Source organism: Pan paniscus, chromosome 6 (assembly GCF_029289425.2).
Source record: "Pan paniscus chromosome 6, NHGRI_mPanPan1-v2.0_pri, whole genome shotgun sequence".
NCBI classification, from domain to species: Eukaryota; Metazoa; Chordata; class Mammalia; order Primates; family Hominidae; genus Pan; species Pan paniscus.
This window is the reverse complement of record NC_073255.2, coordinates 164,468,511-164,486,203: the sequence shown is the minus strand read 5'-3', so window position 1 is coordinate 164,486,203 and position 17,693 is coordinate 164,468,511. Positions and strand designations below refer to the sequence as shown.

Below are 17,693 nucleotides of genomic sequence, written 5' to 3'. Positions count from 1 at the left end.
ACTGTTAATTACTGAGCCATACTGTCCTAGATGCTGTTATAGGAGATGAACTTCATGTGTCTCTCAGCCTGAGTTACGTCTGCTTGATAAATCCTCACCCTCAAAGCTGGCTAGCTGAGGAAACACTTCCTAACTTGTTTTATGAGGCCAATATCACCCTTATACCAAGAGATAAAGACATTGCAAGAAAGGAAAACATAGACCAACATTGCTCATGAACCTAGATGCAAAAATTCTCAACAAAATATTAGCGTATCAAATCCAACACTTTATAAAAAGAATTATACACCATGACCAAGTGGGATTTATTTCAGGTTTGCAAAGCTGGTTCCACATTAAAAACCATTCAGTGTAATTCACCACATCAACAAGGTAAAGAAGAAAAAAAAATCATATAATCATATCAGCTGACATAAAAAAAGCATTTAACAAAATCCAATACCCACTCACGATAAAAATGCTCAGCAAACCAGGAATGGAGGAGAACCTCCTCAATTTGATAAAGAAATCTACAAAAATTGCACAGCTTAGGTTCATCAGTTATAACAAATGTACCACTCTACCCTGGTTGGGGATATCGATAACAGGGCGAGCTATGCATGTGTGGGACAAAGGGTATATGGGAAATCTCTGCACCTTGTGTTTAATTTTGTTGTGAACCTAAAACTGCTCTAAAAAGTAAAGTCTATTAAAAAATACATATTGCCTTGGACAGGAAGACTTGATATTGTGAAGATGACATTTCTCTCTAAATTAATATTATACATCCGATTTTTTTTTTTTTTTTTTTGAGACAGAGTCTCATTCTGTCGCCCAGGCTGGAGTGCAGTGGCATGATGATGGCTCACTGCAGCCTCAACCTCTAGGGCTCAAGTGATCTTCCTACCTCAGCCTCCTGAGTAGCTGGGACTACAGGCAGGCTCCACCACGCCCGGCTATTTTTTTTTCTTTTTTTGTAGAGATGGGGTTTGCCATGTTGCCCAGGCTGGTCTTTAACTCCTGGGCTCAAGTGATCCACCTACCTTGGCCTCCCAAATTGCTAGGATTACAGGTGTGAGTCACTGCACCTGGCTCAAAATTTTTAATTTGACAAAATGATACTATTGCTCAACTGAAAAATAAACTTGAGCGGACGAATAAGAAAAGTTCTGAATAAAGAGTAATGAAAAGGGTACTAGCTCTTCCAGCTATTATATTAAAGTGCATTATAAGCAGGGTGTAGTGGCTTAGGCCTGTAATCTCAACACTTTGGGAGGTTGATGCAGGAAGATCACTTGAGGCCAGCAGTTCGAGGCAAGCCTGATCAATATAGTGAGACCCCCATCTCTACAAAAAATAAAAAAGAAATAAAAAAAATAAAAAAGAAATAAAAAAAAATAAAAAACCAAAAAAGATGAATAATTGAAAAATAAAAGACAGAAATAGGCAAAATAAAAATAAAGTAAATAAGAGAAAGAATAAAGAATAAAATGCATTATAGCACAATTATAAGTTTGAAATAAGCAATGAGCAGAATAAAATTTCCAGAAGATAAAAAAAAAAACTAAACTAAAGCTAGCATCATACTTGATGGTGAGTAACTGGACATTTACCCAAGATTGAGAACAAGGAAAAGATGTTCTCTCTCACCACTCCTATTCAACATCATATTGGAAGTCCTAGCTGGTGCAATAAGACAAGAAAGGGAAATGAAAGATACATAGATTGGGAAGGAAGAAATACAACTGTCTTTGTTGACAGAAGACATGATTGTTTATATGTAAAATTCCAAAGAACCAACCAACCAAACAAAAACCTCCAGGAATTAATTAATAGTACTTCTCAGGATACAAGGATAATTCATAAAAGCCAGTTGCTTTCTTTTATACCAGCAATAAACAAGTGGAATTAGAATTTTTAAAATGATAGCATTTACCAAAATGAAGCACCAAAAAAGTAAAATACTTAGATATAAATCTAACAAAATATATACAGGATCTTTATGGGGAAAACTATAAAACTCTGATGAAATAAAAGAAGATCTAAATAAATGAAGAGATAGTTCATGTTCATGGATTGGAAAACTCAATATTATTAAAATGTCAATTCTTCCCAACTTGATCTATAGACTCAATGAAATCCCTATCAAAATCCCAGCAAACTAATTTATAGATCTTGACAAATTGATTCCAAAGTTTATATGAAAAGTCAAGGACACAGATTCCAATACAATGTGGAAGAAGAATAAAGTTAGAGGACTCACTTTACCCAATTTCAGGACTTACTATAAAGCTATGTAATCAAGACAGTATGGTGTTGGTGAAAGAACAGACACATAGATCAAAGGAACAGAATAGAGAGACCAGAAATTGATCCACACAAATACAGCCAGTTAATCTTTGATAAAGGTGCAAAGGCAATTCAATGGAGAAAGGGTGGTCTTTTCAACAAATGTTCAACAATTGGAAATATGCTAAAAAATGAACTTAGACGCAGATCTTACACATTTCATAAAATTAACTCAAAATGGTTTATAAATCTAGATGTAAACTGCAAAACTTTAAAACTTCTAGAAGGGAACACAGAAGAAAATATAGATGACCTCAGATTTGGTGATGAGTTTTTAGATGTAAACCGAAAGCATGATCAATGGAAATAATTGATAAACTGGATTTTATTAAAATTAAAATTTTCTGCTCTGCAAAAAACATTGTTAAGAAAATCAAAAGACAAACCACAGACTTGGAGAAAATATTTGCAAAACATATATCTGATAAAGGACTTGTATCCAAAATATACAAAGAACTCTTAAAACTCAACAATAAAAAAAATCCAATTAAAAAGTGAGCAGGCCGGGCGTGGTGGCTCACGCCTGTAATCCCAGCACTTTGGGAGGCCGAGGCAGGCGGATCACGATGTCAGGAGATCGAGACCGTTCTGGCTAACATGGTGAAACCCGGTTTGTACTAAAAATACAAAAAATTAGCTGGGCGTGGTGGTGGGCACCTGTAGTCCCAGCTACTCGGGAGACTGAGGCAAAAGAATGGCGTGAACCCAGGAGGTGGAGCTTGCAGTGAGCGAAGATCGCACCACCGCACTCCAGCCTGGGCGACAGAGTGAGACTCCATCTAAAAAAAAAAAAAAAAGTGGGCAAAGCTGGGCACAGTGGAGTATGTATGCTTGTAATCCCAGCTACCTGCGAGGCTGAGGTGGGAGGATCACTTGAGTCCAGAAGTTTGAATCCAACCTGGACAACATAGTAAGACTCCATCTCTTAAAAACAAACAAACAAAAATGGATTAAATGTCTGAACTGAAACTTCAGCAGAGAATGTGTACAAATGGCAAATAAGTATACGGAAAGATGCCCAAAATCATTTGTTGTTAGAGAATTACAAATTAAAACAACAATGAAATTCCATTATATCTTTTAGGATAGCTGAAATACAAAAAACTGGCAAAACCAATTGCTGGCAAGGATGCAAAGTGACAGGAACTATCATCCATGTTGCTAAGAATGCAAAATGATGCAGTCACTTTGCAAAACAGTTTGGCAGTTTTTTTTTTTTTTTTTTAACAAAGCTAAACATAGTCTTACCATACAACCTATTGTGCTCCTTTGTATTTAATTGAATGAGTTGAAAATTTATGTTCACACAAAAACTTGCACACTTGCACATAAATGTTTATAGTAGCCTTATTTATAATTGCCAGAACTTGGAAGCAACCAAGGCGTCCTTCAATAGGTGAGTGGATAAACTGTGGTACGTCCATACAATAAAACATTACTCAGTACTAAAAAGAAATGAGCTCTCAGGCCATGAGTAGACATGGATAAAACTTAAACACATATTGCTAAGTGAAAGAAGCCAGTCTGGAAATGCTATATGCTCTCTAATTCCATTATATGACATCCTGGAAAAGGCAAAAAAAAAAAAAAAAACCCCAAAAAACAAAAAAATCAGCAATGGTAAAAAGATCAATGGTTACCAGGTGAAGCATCAGGGTTTCTTACAATGGTGAAACTATTCTGTTACGATACTGTAGCAGTGAATACATAACATTATGCATTTGTCAAAAACTGTAGAACTTTACAGCACAAAGGGTTTACTTTAATGTATGCAAATTTTTAAAAGTCATGTCAAAGGTGAGGGGATCCTAAAATAGAATGCAGAATGTGACAAAATAATCTAACTGTATTACAGATATATGAAACCACCTAATTGAAGGGAGTGGGGGTAAATTTACTGATTTAAGTAACTTTGGGAATGAACAGAGTCTGTAAATTTAAGGTAAAATAAATTGTACAAAAGCATTGTACTCCAGTTGATAAAGTTGTTTCATTTTTCTGTATGGTTTGTGTTAACAATTCAGATGCCGCAATAATATATGCTGGAATTGGGCACTTAAGTAATAGATGGTGGATTATGGGAGCCAGGTGTCTCACTGTTGGAGTGGGAGCTTAAAGATAAGCAGGGTGGAAACCAGAATGATCCATATAATAATGGATTAGAGTTGGAGACATCAGTATGAACTCATGAATAGTTTAATTTAGATACAAGTGGTTACATATAGAAATATTAAAGATATGTGTATATACATGGGTCAGTATACACACATATATTTCTTTGCTCGGTCAACTGAGAGAACAGAGAAGCACTAACACCCCAGTAGCAACAAGCATATCTAGGGTCCAGATCTTGGTTTCTCATACCATTCTTCAATAGAAGGAACCAGGGCTCCTTGGAGAAATGGTTGATTCTAGGACTGGGTCAGGGAACATACAAGATAACCTGGAGCATCTTGCAGTTGCAGAAAGTAAAGAAGTACAAAAAAAAAAAATTCCCCAAAAGACCCCAAACTCAAGAAACAAAAAAATTCAAACCCTACAATAATGGGGGCATGCCAAAGGACACAGGAGTCAACTGAAAGGGTTCCCAATTGTCAAAGGTGGAATAATTTGATCAACAAAATAAAGTAATGTATTGTATTATAACACCCCAAAATAAAACACATTTCTTTAGAATAAAATAAGTCCATATTGATATAAATAAATGGGAGGAAAAAAAAAGAGATTGCTCCAGCAGAAAAAATCCAAATGATTTATGCAGACACTCCACTCTCAAGTAAGTGGAGCATAACTCCTCACTCATTAAGTTGTGCACAATGACTTCCTTCAGAAAAGTACCATTAGGAAAGGGGGGCATTGTAATGTTAGTGGACAGATCTGAAAAACACTACCTTAGCCAGGTGCTCAAGGTCACCATCAACAGTGATAGATACACCATGTTGACAGTATATACCCTTAACATGATGTGATGACTCAGGAGTTGACCCCAAAGCCCAGGTATGATGTGATGAAAATGGTACTTTACCTCTTTAGTCTTCTTCTCCCAAATCCATAACCCCAGCCTAATCATGAGAAAAGCATAGATCCCCGTTGAGGGACATTCCACAAAATACCTGACTTCTCAAAACTGTCCAAGTCATCAAAAACAAGCAAAGTCTGAGAAACTGTTACAGCCAAGAGGAGCCACAGACATGATGGTTAATGGAAAGTGGGCTCCTGGATGGGATCCTGCAATAGAAAAAGACCATTCAGGTAAAACTGAGAAAATCTGTAGATAGTATGGGCTTTAGGTAATAATAACATATTTACCATTATTAGTTATAATAAATGTACCATACCAATGTAAGACATTAATAATGAAGGGAATGCAGTGTGGGTCATATGGGAACTGTCTGTACTATGTTTGAAGTGTCTCTGTAAATCTAAAACTGTCCTAAAAAATAAGATTCATTGAAATAATGTTTACTTAAAAACAAACATCCCGGAGTCAAACCATAGAGGTCTTAAAAAAAAAAAAAAAAAAAAAAGAAAAGAAAAAGAAGAAAGAAAGAAAATGAAAGAAAAACAAACTGCAGCTGCCTCCCCAGATCTTCCACCCCATGCAAAGTGGGGCCCAGTAGGGTGAGGAAAGCTTCTGGGAGCGCAGAGCTGGCAGATCTCATGGAAAAGACGAACTTCAGGTTTCCAGTTTCCAGTTATCAGCGTGGGTGTGAACACCGCAGCCCTGAAGCAGCACCTTCCCCACAGTGGCAGGTTTGGTGCACAGGCAGACCCGAGGAGGAACTCTCCAAGGGCTGGCAGAGGCTTGCCTTTCACATCCCCCACAGGCTTCCTCCTGGTCGCCTTAGGCCCTAGGCTCTAGCCCCTGAACAACCCAGCTCTGTTGGGAGTTAGTCTGGGGAAGTGCAGACTCAACATCCCGCCTCATCTACCCTAGCCCTGAGAGAAATATGAGGCAAGGTTGAGCTCAGAGGTTAGAAGCTCATGGTGAAAAAGAGGGGAAAAGGGAGGGCTTTTCCGTGCCCCCAGTTCAAAGTCACAGTTGGGAGAGTGTGCGCCTTCCTCCCTCCCTGGGGCGTTCAGAGGGAGGGATCCGGGTGCCAGCGTCCCAGAAGCTGAGCAGGAGACTGCAGGGATTTGCAGGGAGGGGGTTTTGGTGTCAGAGCAGGGGCTGGGCTGGGAGAGTAGGGTAACTGCATAAAGCTTTGCGGGGGTAGCGCAACTTTGGCGTGAGGGTCTCAAGTTCAGAATTTTCAGGGAACTCGAATAGCCCCCGTGTTTTTGTAGCAAGGAAATCGCTTTGACTTTAAAGTGGGAGACACAGGCCGCCAGAGAACGGTTTTGGACAGGTGGCGCGTGCGCTCTGGAAAGCTGAGGGCTGGCAGGAGATGGGGCTTTCCGGAGAAAGAGAAGAAGGGGCCCAGGACCCCACAGCCTACGAAAATGCACCATAGGGAGGGGTGGAAACAGCCTAGAGCTGGTGTTACCTCCCACAGCAGGTGCCAAGAGCCCAAGACGAGGTGTCAGACCAACGCCAGCGGGTCTCTGCGCTGGCCGCGCCCAGTCCTCTCCAGCTTTACGCACGGGCTTGGCTCGCCCTCTGGTCCCTTGAGGAAGGCAGGGGAACTCCAGCCGCCTTTCCTGAGGACAGGACTTTCCCTACAGACACGGGCCTTTCTACCAGGGACTCCTAAGGGCAGAAGAAGCCGGAGATCAGGGCTCTACATCAGGGCGAGGGACAGGCTGGAATGGCCATGGCTGGCCCCGGAGAGGGGCGCACAGCTTGTTGGCGGGTGGCAAGACCTTTGAGTTAATGTATAATTGTGAGCAGATGGCGGGGGCTGGCGGCAGCCCGGGGCCTGGGCCCAGCTAATGAGGGACAATTAGCCCCAAACCCGGTGGGGGTGGCTGAGAGAGTCAGACAGTGAAGGCAGATATTTGCTCCTCAAACAGTCTAGCGCGCTGGGCAGAGGGCTGAGTGGCAGAGCCTTTGGGCTCTCTAGGCCCCCCTGCCAGGGCCCTTTACCACTTTTCCCTCCCCCATCACCTCTGGGTCGAAAGCCTCTGTTTGTTCAGACCCAAGAGCGCGTCATAAAGGCGGAGGGAGAGGGTAGTTTATGGGGTAAATCGCTGCCACCACCATCTGCTAGGGCTTGTCCCTGCTCCCCCTGATACCCCTATCTCCACCCTCATGCAGCTGTCTATAGGAATAGCTGGTCAGGACATAAGCCTTGAGCCCCTAGACGCAGGGGCAGATCTAGCGGGGAGGGATGAGGCAGGAATGGGGGACTAGGAGCAGGGCTACCACAGGCCTTACTGGGGACCTCCTCCCACCCAAGCATGGCTAAGTAGAGTGACCAGCAGTCCCCAGCTGCCCCGGGGATGGAATGGGCTGTAAGGACGCTTGGGCAAATGCTATCCTGCCCGAGGTCCTGAAATCACCCTCTGCAGTCTCCCCTGTTCCCCAAGACCAGTCTGAGGATGCTGGAGGAGGGTGGAAGAGGAAGAGAGTATGTATCAGGGTAAAGTGGAAAACTCACTTATGTGATATTTGGCCTTTGAGAGCAAGAGTTCCCAACCCTAGGATCAAGCTGAATGCACAACAACCACTTTCACCCCCAAAACCTCAAAACATTTACCAATGACATACGTCTTCCATTCTCTGATTTCTGGGTCTAGTCTTATTGCCCTACACCCTGCTTACTTCCAGTCTAACTTTTGCAATGGTTTCACAGACTCTGAGGTGTGGAATGGACCCAAAGACCATCTGCCAAAGACCCTGATGACTGGCAACAAAATTTACATGCACTAGAGGCTGTGTTTCACTTCCAGCATCCCACTCCACAGGCACCACCTGCCCAGCTACTGATGCCTCTGACCTCGCCAATGACCCAGATAACCTGTGGTGTCTTTTGTGGAAACAGCAGTGCCATTACTAACTTAGAGTCTAAAAGCATCAAATCCCTAACAGAATGGAGCCTGCTAACATCTAAAGATGGAAGCAGGAAAATCCTGCTGCAAGCCTCCTTATACACATCCACATGCATCTCTGACTATCCTGAGGCTCATTTCTACCACCACTACCATTGTCAGTGTTCTGAAGTCCAGGATCCTTCCATTTCCAGGCAAGAATTCACCCTTGGTGTCACCTCAGTCAAGGAGTCAATTGGAGAATTGGTTAGGACACTCTCTGGGGACAGCTGGTGCTAGGTGACACACACTCTTCACACTCTTCTCCATTCACTCTCATTATCTCAGAGTGCTAGGAGCCAACTCAGTCAGTATTTAGGCAACAGTCTGTATACTCATTTATCTTTTATAGCAACACACACGACTCAGGAGTTGACCCCAAAGCCCATGTATGTGCATTCTGGCTGGGAAGCTGTGTTGGTGGTTCGGGAAGGCATCTTTTTGCTTCTGTGTATTCAAAGCCTTAAGAACACAACCTGAAGTTCCCCATCTTCCATGCTCAGCATGCCCTTCAGGAGTACTGGTGCTTGTGTGGGTACACTTTTGCCTGCCTGAGAATGGCTCTGTCCCTGCTTCTGGGTGGTAGGTGGACACAAAGTGGGCTCTGAGGAGTCCCCATGGAAGGACACAGTGGGTCATTGGCTGTGGTTTGCCCTGCCTCAGGGCTGGTGTCAGTCAGCCCATGCACACCTCCCTCCTCCTCTCTCCTCTGCTCATGGCCTGTGACATCATTGGCTACTCCCAGAAGGCTGCCCTCTGCTCTTGAGCACGGGCTCTCTGTAGCTCTGGACCCCCTGGCAGGACTGAAGCAGGAGCAGAGTGGAGGCTGTTACCAAGACCAGATCATCACCACCCCTGGAGCCTGCAGGGGTCTCAGAAGCTGAGACCTCCCACTGAATCTCCCACCTCATTTCCTCCACACAGGTAGCTCACCTGCAGGCTCATTGTCTGCCCTGCCTCTCATGCTGTCTCCATGCCTCTGTGTGGCCAAACCCAACTTCTCTCCCACTCTGCCTTTGCAGCTACAACCCTCCTGCCCCTTCCACCCCCTTTCCTGTTTTTCCATCTTGCAAGCACCAGTTATTTTTTCAGACATGTTAATATGAATGTTGGGAATGTGTGTTGTGGCTATTGGGAATGGGGTTTCTGTTTGTGAGTTGGGGCATAATGATTTAGGTTTGGAGATTATTTAGGTTTGGATACTGAACCTGCATCCCTACTGCTCTTTTGAATTCGGTCACTTAGGAGAACTGAGTCCCATCAAGGATTTAGGGTTTGGCTGATATTTTGAGCTCCTTCACCCTGTCTTGGCACAGCCCTTTACAGTCCCTGCTTGATTCTCCTCTCTCCATTGTTTTTGTGGCAATTACACAAACATGAAACAGGGGTGGGAGCAGAGAAAGAGAGCCCAGGATTAGGAGCCAGAAATTGTAGCTTCTGGTGAGGAACTGGCTTCTAAACCTTGAATTTTACTCTCTGGACAGCCCCTGACTTGTGGCAATGCCAATCTGTGCCTCAGTTTTCTCTTTGGAAAACCTCTGCCTTCTTTCCCGACTTTTTGGAAAGATGAGAATTTGAAGGGGTCTGTGCCTCTACCTACCTAGAAACAAGTGAGTAAAAGCCAATTTAGCTACTGAACTTAATAAGTAGACTCTGGATTCCAAACTCTTTGTAATTCTTTGTTTCACTGGTGCTAGTCTCTTTTCTCCAGTTGCTCTGTAATGTGTTGGAGAGCAAAGACTTTACCCTTTTCTGTTTACTGCCTTCATCCTGAACAACCAGCAATGTGCTCATGCTTAATATCTTATTCAGCATACAACTGCAGATGAATTAACTAAGCCCAGATGGCACGCTTATTATAAGAAAGTTCTGTGCATAAGCTGTTCCTTGGGGTGATCTCCAGCACTACCAGGGTTCCAGGCATGAAAGGAGGCATCTTCAACTCCCATTAATTACTAATGAAAGTAGAAGAGGTATGGTGGCCTGTGGGACCTGTGTCCCTTGCTGCTCAGAGACTCGCTTGGGCTCATGATGGTTTCTATGTTGGTCAGCGGACAGTCTTCTCCTGCTTCTCATTCCCTTCAATATGCCTTTGATAAATGTTAGTTGAATGAATGAGTGTCTGATACCAGAAAGATCGTCTCTGAAATTGAAGCTTCACTGTGAGATCTAGAACTCTTCAGAGAATGAACAGAATGAACAATCTCAGCAGGTTAGAGATGCTAAGAGATGTGTCTCCTAGGAGAAGCTGGCTCTTCAGGCGTGTTCATCTCTATGCCCAGTGTGTAGGACCAGAGCCTCAATGCCTGGTGGGTTAGAGCTGAGTCCCAGTTTCCCTAGAGCTTCCTGGAGAGTATAAAAAAACAGGAGCAAGCCTTTCTGAAGTGCAGCATTTGGGTGGCAGTTTGGAGAGCCCAACCGAGGACTGCCTAATAGTGAAGGTGGACCCCTGAACTTGAGGACCCCAGAATCTCTGGCTCGGGTGTGTCTTCCAGGGCTGAGAAAGCTTAGGAGCAGCTGGAGACAACAGCTGTCCATTTGGAAAGGGGAAAGCTTGAGCATTTGAAAGCATTATCCCTTTCTATCTCCCCAAACTTTTCTAATGAATGTGTAGGAAAGGAGAACCCTCTCAATCCTCCCAGCCCCTTATCAGGACTTCAAGAAAGATCCAGTCCTCAGCCAACCTGCAGTGTCTTAGTTTTTATCACACAAAGGTTTAAATAAAAGGAATTAGAATTTTCTGATTTTAGCCAACCTACTTGCAAATTTTAGAAACCTGACCCTCTATCACAAAACACTACCTCCCAGGACCATTTCAAGCAAAAGACCTCACCCAAATAACCCCCCGTTATTGCAGAGCCAGCCCCCAAGCTGGAAAAGGAGCTCCTAGAAGGAACTTCCCTTCCCAGCCTTCCCAGCTGGAGTCTCATCCTTCTGAGGAGGGTCAGCCTGGAGCATGCATCAGGACGGTGAGGAGCCTGGGGGAAGTGGGAAGACAGGGAGGACAACAGAGACAGGGGAAGACCTCAGGGCTTTGCTTCCATCAACTGTTTCATCTGCTATTGGCCAATGTTCTGGGGAAGCTTTTTCCAGTCCCTCCCTTCCTGCCCTGTCCTGCTTCCCTTAGATCAGGAGAGTCGGCGGGCATGGGCAAGGAACAAAGACTCACCCGTGAGCCAGCTCTCAAAGAAAGCAGCTTGCGTTGACAGCCTGGGGGGCAGCAAGGATGCAGTCTCCCAGGAGAGGATGCACTCGGTGGTGGGAAGCCAGGCTGGAGGGGCCTGAGTGACCCTCTCCACAGGAGGGCAGGGCAGTGGGAGAGGTGGTGTGTGGATACCTCTGTCTCACGCGCAGGGATCAGCAGCATGAACCAGCTTGGGGGGCTCTTTGTGAATGGCCGGCCCCTGCCTCTGGATACCCGGCAGCAGATTGTGCGGCTAGCAGTCAGTGGAATGCGGCCCTGTGACATCTCACGGATCCTTAAGGTAATGGGCCAGCACCTTTACCCAGTGATGGGGACAGGAAGCAGGGAGAAAGGGCTCCTCTGAAGGCAAGAGCCTGGGGCTGTTGCAGGCTCTGAGGGCTTTTGGGACTTGGGTCACTTCCTGGGAGATCCTCTTGGAGGTTGAAAAGGTGAGCCTCAGGCCCTCAAAGGTGAGGCTGGACTCCCGACTTCATGGCCTGGTCCAGTAAGTCTTGGCTTTGTCTTATAGCCTCCTCCTGTCCCAGGGACACTCTCCTTCCTTCTGCCCATCATGCCTCACCTGTCCCTGCTTCTCACCTGACTCAGGTATCTAATGGCTGTGTGAGCAAGATCCTAGGGCGTTACTACCGCACAGGTGTCTTGGAGCCCAAGGGCATTGGGGGAAGCAAGCCACGGCTGGCTACACCCCCTGTGGTGGCTCGAATTGCCCAGCTGAAGGGTGAGTGTCCAGCCCTCTTTGCCTGGGAAATCCAACGCCAGCTTTGTGCTGAAGGGCTTTGCACCCAGGACAAGACTCCCAGTGTAAGTACCCTTCCCTCCCCACACTGGGGCTGGAAAAGAGGCTTTCTGGGGGAGACAAAGAACCTTTCTTATTTGGCAATGTGGGCATCCCAAGCTGGTGACAGGGCTCCTGGGCTCTTCTGACCCATAAGTTTTTCTTTTGAAAAGTGGTGGTAATAAGAGGATTGGGAAGGAGAAAGCATAGAGAGAGAGAGGAGGCTGCCCTTGGGAACAATGTGTAGGTGGAGACAGACGGGAAAAAGGATATTAAGGGCAACGTCCTCAGGGTATAGCCCTGAGTCTGAGCACCATCTCTCCACTCAACACCCTGACACTCCCAGGTCTCCTCCATCAACCGAGTCCTGCGGGCATTACAGGAGGACCAGGGACTACCGTGCACACGGCTCAGGTCACCAGGTGGGTCTTGGAGTTGTCCCCAGAGCTAATCACAGCCAAATCTCCAGCATTTTATAGTTCTCAAAGCCCTTTCTCATTCTTTCTTGGATCACCCTCACAACAACCCAATAAGGAGGACCGGGCAGGGAGTCTCATTCTCTCCCAGCAGAAGAAAATTGAGGTCCAGAAAAGTGAAGTGACTTACCCAAGGTCACCACCTAGTTGATGGCAGGCCCTGGAATAGAACACAGGTCCCCTAGCCCCTGGGTTCACAGGATCTATTGAAGAAGAGGCAGGACTGCATCTCATACCCTCCCTCTGCCCTGTGCATAGCTTCTTAGAGCATCATTCATGTTCTTTGGGATAACACACCCCTGGACCAAGCCTACTGCTTGTCCCTCCAAACCCCTGCACATTAAGCATGCACCCCACCATGGTATTGAGCACCCTTTCCACCAAGTGACCCTGCAGTGACCTCTAATAACTATGAATGCCCCACCAGCTTGGCTCTGCTCTTCTACCCATGGTGTCTCCCGGCTGCAGCCCCAGAGACTCAGGGACCCCATCTGACCAGAGGAATCACCATCACAAACCACCACAAACTGTTATCTTCCTTTTCAGCTGTTTTGGCTCCAGCTGTCCTCACTCCCCATAGTGGCTCTGAGACTCCCCGGGGTACCCACCCAGGGACCAGCCACCGGAATCGGACTATCTTCTCCCCAAGCCAAGCAGAGGCACTGGAGAAAGGTGCTGGGCTGGGACAGATGGAGGGTCAGAGAGTCCTCAGTGTGACACAGGGACAGTGGCCCTGAGGCCTGTGGGCAAAGGCTGAGAGGTGCAGGCTGTGAGTGGACCTGCCTTGAGGAGGAAGGTAGTTTGGGGTTGTAGCAGGTTGGGAGTGTTGCCTAAGGGGAGACCCATGCCTTGCTCCTCTCCCGGTGCCCTTACTTTGTGAGACTCGATCTCCGCAGAGTTCCAGCGTGGGCAGTATCCTGATTCAGTGGCCCGTGGAAAGCTGGCTACTGCCACCTCTCTGCCTGAGGACACGGTGAGGGTGAGTGAGCTCTGCAACACTGTACAAACCACAAGGAGGAAGAGTCTGGGCCGGCCAGGGCTTTGGGTTCCAATGAGGTGGAGAGGGGAGGTGAGAAATTGGAAGCAAATTTGTTTGGAGCAACAATCAGAGATGAGATCCTCCTTGTTCACCTTCTGCTGACTGCTCTCCTCTCTTCCCCAGCCCAAACCCTTGAGTTGAGGAAGGGGCCAGAGAGCAAAAGCTAGAGCAGGGAGGGAGGATGTCAGGCCCAAGGAAGGGTCAACATTCTGAGTTCAGGCTAGGAACATGTGGTGAGATCAGCAGGTGACAGGCAGCATAAAGTACAGCCAGCTGCATTGTCCCTGTCCCCGCTCAGGTCTGGTTTTCCAACAGAAGAGCCAAATGGCGTCGGCAAGAGAAGCTCAAGTGGGAAATGCAGCTGCCAGGTGATTTCTCTGCACCATCATCCATCTGCCCACTCAGTCATCTATCCATCCATCCATCCATCCATCCATCCATCCATCCTCCATTCATCCATCCATTTATCCATCCACCCATGTATCCATCCATCCATTCATCCATTCATCTATCCATCCATCCATTCATCCATGCATCATCCACCCACCACACCCACCCATCCACCCAGCTACCCATTTATCCACCCATCTATCCATTCATCCATCCCTCCATCCCTCCATCCATCCATCCATTTATCCATCCACCCATCTATCCATCCATCCAGCCAGCCAGTCACCCACCCATCTGCTCACCCACCTATCTACCTATCCATTTATCCATCCATCCATCCATCCACCCATTCATTCATTCATCCATCCATGCATCTGCTCATGCATTCATCCATCCATCCACCCATGCATCCGCCCATGCATCCATCCAGCCACCCATGCACCCATGCATCCATCCATCCATCCATCTTTCCATTAATCTATGCATCCATCCACCCATCCATCCAATATTTACTCAGCATCTCCCAAGTGCCAGACCCTGTGCTAGATGCTGGGCACACACAGTCCCGGCTCTTAAGGCTGCACTGTCCCCAGTACCATCACTGGAATTTAATCATTCTTCTCCAGTTTCCCAAGGACCTGTCTTGGGGAAGAGGACAGTTTTGGGTTAAAATATCCATCTCTTCACACCCCTGCCAGAAGTGGCTGACTTTCCTAGAACCTCTTTGTATCCAACCTTCTTGCCTCTCACCACACTCCTCCCGTCCCTAACCCCAATTCCTCCTTCTGAGTGGATTCACTCTCATTTTATAGGTGCTTCCCAGGGGCTGACTGTACCAAGGGTTGCCCCAGGAATCATCTCTGCACAGGTACTTGGGAGGAGAGGGGAGTCTGTGCCCTGGGAAGACTGAAGGGCTCATGGGCTCTTCCATTTCTGGCCTGAGCCAGGATCTCCGGCTCTCCAGGGCCCCACAGTGTTCATGTCAAGAAAGTACTAACCCGAAGTCTACTATGTGAATGGTGCCCTCTGGAGTTGTGCAGGATACTACTTGGGTGGCAGGCAGCTCTGGGGTCCCGGCGTTCTCTACAGGAGGCATCACTGGAAGCTAAGGTTCTTCTCTTGCTTTTTTTTTAGCAGTCCCCTGGCAGTGTGCCCACAGCAGCCCTTCCTGCCCTGGAACCACTGGGTCCCTCCTGCTATCAGCTGTGCTGGGCAACAGCACCAGAAACGTGTCTGAGTGACACCCCACCTAAAGCCTGTCTCAAGCCCTGCTGGGGTAAGAATTCAGGCCAGGCCTCAGTCCTGCAGGATGTAGGGAGGGTCGACTGACTCAACCTCCAGGAGGGCATGGATCTCCATTGGGGGTCACCAAAGGAATCTCAGTACAGCTTTCCTCATTCTTTGCATGGTCCACAAAATTATGGAGACTAGTAACCCCTGAGTCTATGGTATCACTGACAGCCATAGCAGGTAAAGGATGTGAGACTGGGATTCAAGTGTGTATATGCAGGGTGGGAAACTGATGTCTCAGCCTCTCTCCCATAGTGACTTTGAGAGGTGGGGTGGGAGCAATAACCCCAAGCTCTCTCTATTTGTCCCCACAGGCCACTTGCCCCCACAGCCGAATTCCCTGGACTCAGGACTGCTTTGCCTTCCTTGCCCTTCCTCCCACTGTCCCCTGGCCAGTCTTAGTGGCTCTCAGGCCCTGCTCTGGCCTGGCTGCCCACTACTGTATGGCTTGGAATGAGGCAGGAGTGGGAAGGAGATGGCATAGAGAAGATCTAATACCATCCTGCCCATTGTCCTTACCATCCTGCCCATACAGACTGTGGCTCCTTCCTCCTTCCTGTGATTGCTCCCTCCTGTGTGGACGTTGCCTGGCCCTCTGGCGCATCACCTGATTGGAGGGGCTGGTAAAGCAACACCCACCCACTTCTCACACTGGCCTTAAGAGGCCTCCACTCAGCAGTAATAAAAGCAGTTTTTATTAGCAGTAGTTCTGTTGTCCATCATGTTTTCCCTATGAGCACCCCTATGCCCACTCTAATATTCAACAATTATAGACAATTTGCCCTATCATTTATTTACATCTATGTATCTACCATCTAATCTATGCATGTATGTAGGCAATACATGTATCTAAACAATGTATTTGTCAATGCATCAATTTACCTACTCTATGTATGCATCTATATGTGTATTATGTATGTATGCGTGCATGCGCGCGCACACACACACACACACACACACACACTGATATTATATCATGGCATTTTATTCCTAAATCTTCCAGCATGCATCCCCAAAAAACAAGAAACTTGTCTTACATAATCACAATAATATATCCACATCTAAGAAAATTTACTGTAACTTCTTAATCTAAAATATTATGTATTTTTGTCATATGTATTTTGTCATATGTATTTTGTATTTGCATATGTATTTTGTATTTGCATATGTATTTTTGTCATAGCAGCAAACAGAGTGAAATGCCATTTTTCATATTCTGCTTTCCATTTACATGTGCTTTATTTATACATGCTCCAGGGGCATGTTTGCTTGGTCCTTTTGGCAGTAAGTTCCAAACCTTCTCAATTCTGTCCCTTCAAATAAAGGTCTAGGCCCTTCCTGAGAAGTCTCAGGATGTGGAGAAAGGGAGGAATATGGGGGAAAGGGGGTGAAGAATCAGATATTCAGCAAGGAGGATAGGCTCATCCTTCCAAATTCTTTCCCTTTTGAAAGGCAGGCGATGGATAATGATGGTGCAATGCTGGTCGGCGGGCGGGGAGGTGGGGGCGTTGTTTACTCCTATCTGGGATAGGTACTGATCCAGAAGACGTCATTCAAGAGGCCTCTTCATTATCAAATACTGTGCTGTGCTGAACTGTGCTGTTAAATAAGTAGCCACCAACCACATGTGACTATTTAAATGTAATTCACATTAAAAAAAAAAAAGAAGAATGCAGTTCTTCACTCACATTAGCCACATCTCAAATGCTCAGTAGTTACATGTGGCTTGTAAGGACTATCGAGCATTTCAGTCATTGCAGAAAGTTCTATGGGACTGCACAGCTCTAGAATGAAATTTCAAGGGTAATAGAGCACATCTTGCCCCTGCCTTGCCTTCTCTACTTTCAAGCTGGAGGTCCTGCTAGGCAGAACAGAAAGAGATGAGGTTTTATGGGGTGACAATCTGCACAGTGCAGTCTGAGAACAAGCATTCATTCACTTCAGCGACAGGACTGACATTGGTCACAGAAGGAGCTGTCTCAGCTGAGGCCTCATGGTTGTGGTGGTAGTGGCAACCCATCTTGAGCTGCTGCTGTGAAGATGCTGGCTGCAGATGGGGAGGCATGGCTGGGGTTGTGTGCTCTGCAAGGACAGCGGGAACCCGGAACAGGCAGGAGCCACGCCCCCAACAGAGTTGGTAGGGTGGGAGCACGGTGCTCCTGGACACAGCTGCAGCTGCCTAGCTGTGGCTCCAGACCCAGGCATCCCTGCACTCTCAGG

The 17,693-nt window shown here is 46.4% G+C and overlaps 1 protein-coding gene across 2 annotated transcripts; it reads left to right on the top strand.

Moving 5' to 3' along the window:
* Positions 1 to 2,697: 2,697 nt before the first annotated feature.
* PAX4 (paired box 4) lies at positions 2,698 to 16,691 on the top strand. 2 transcript variants are annotated; one of them, XM_003806049.5, is made up of 12 exons: positions 8,651 to 9,222; positions 9,783 to 9,908; positions 11,156 to 11,267; positions 11,653 to 11,783; positions 12,089 to 12,304; positions 12,625 to 12,700; positions 13,301 to 13,426; positions 13,651 to 13,733; positions 14,092 to 14,161; positions 14,996 to 15,051; positions 15,318 to 15,459; positions 15,788 to 16,691. In XM_003806049.5, exons 3-12 carry the CDS (start codon positions 11,255 to 11,257, stop codon positions 15,928 to 15,930), a joined length of 1,056 nt encoding a protein of 351 aa, XP_003806097.2. In that variant the 5' UTR covers positions 8,651 to 9,222; positions 9,783 to 9,908; positions 11,156 to 11,254; the 3' UTR covers positions 15,931 to 16,691. The 2 variants fall into 2 exon arrangements, with proteins under 2 accessions (XP_054971343.1, XP_003806097.2); XM_055115368.2 differs by lacking the exon at positions 9,783 to 9,908 and having other exon boundaries at positions 2,698 to 9,222; positions 15,788 to 16,178.
* The last annotated feature ends 1,002 nt before the right edge of the window (positions 16,692 to 17,693 follow it).

Coding starts and splice junctions, on each gene's coding strand:
- PAX4 (XM_003806049.5), top strand. Junction 11,784..12,088: donor ACATCTCACGGATCCTTAAG/GTAATGGGCCAG, acceptor CACCTGACTCAG/GTATCTAATGGCTGTGTGAG. Junction 15,052..15,317: donor CAGGAATCATCTCTGCACAG/GTACTTGGGAGG, acceptor CTTTTTTTTTAG/CAGTCCCCTGGCAGTGTGCC.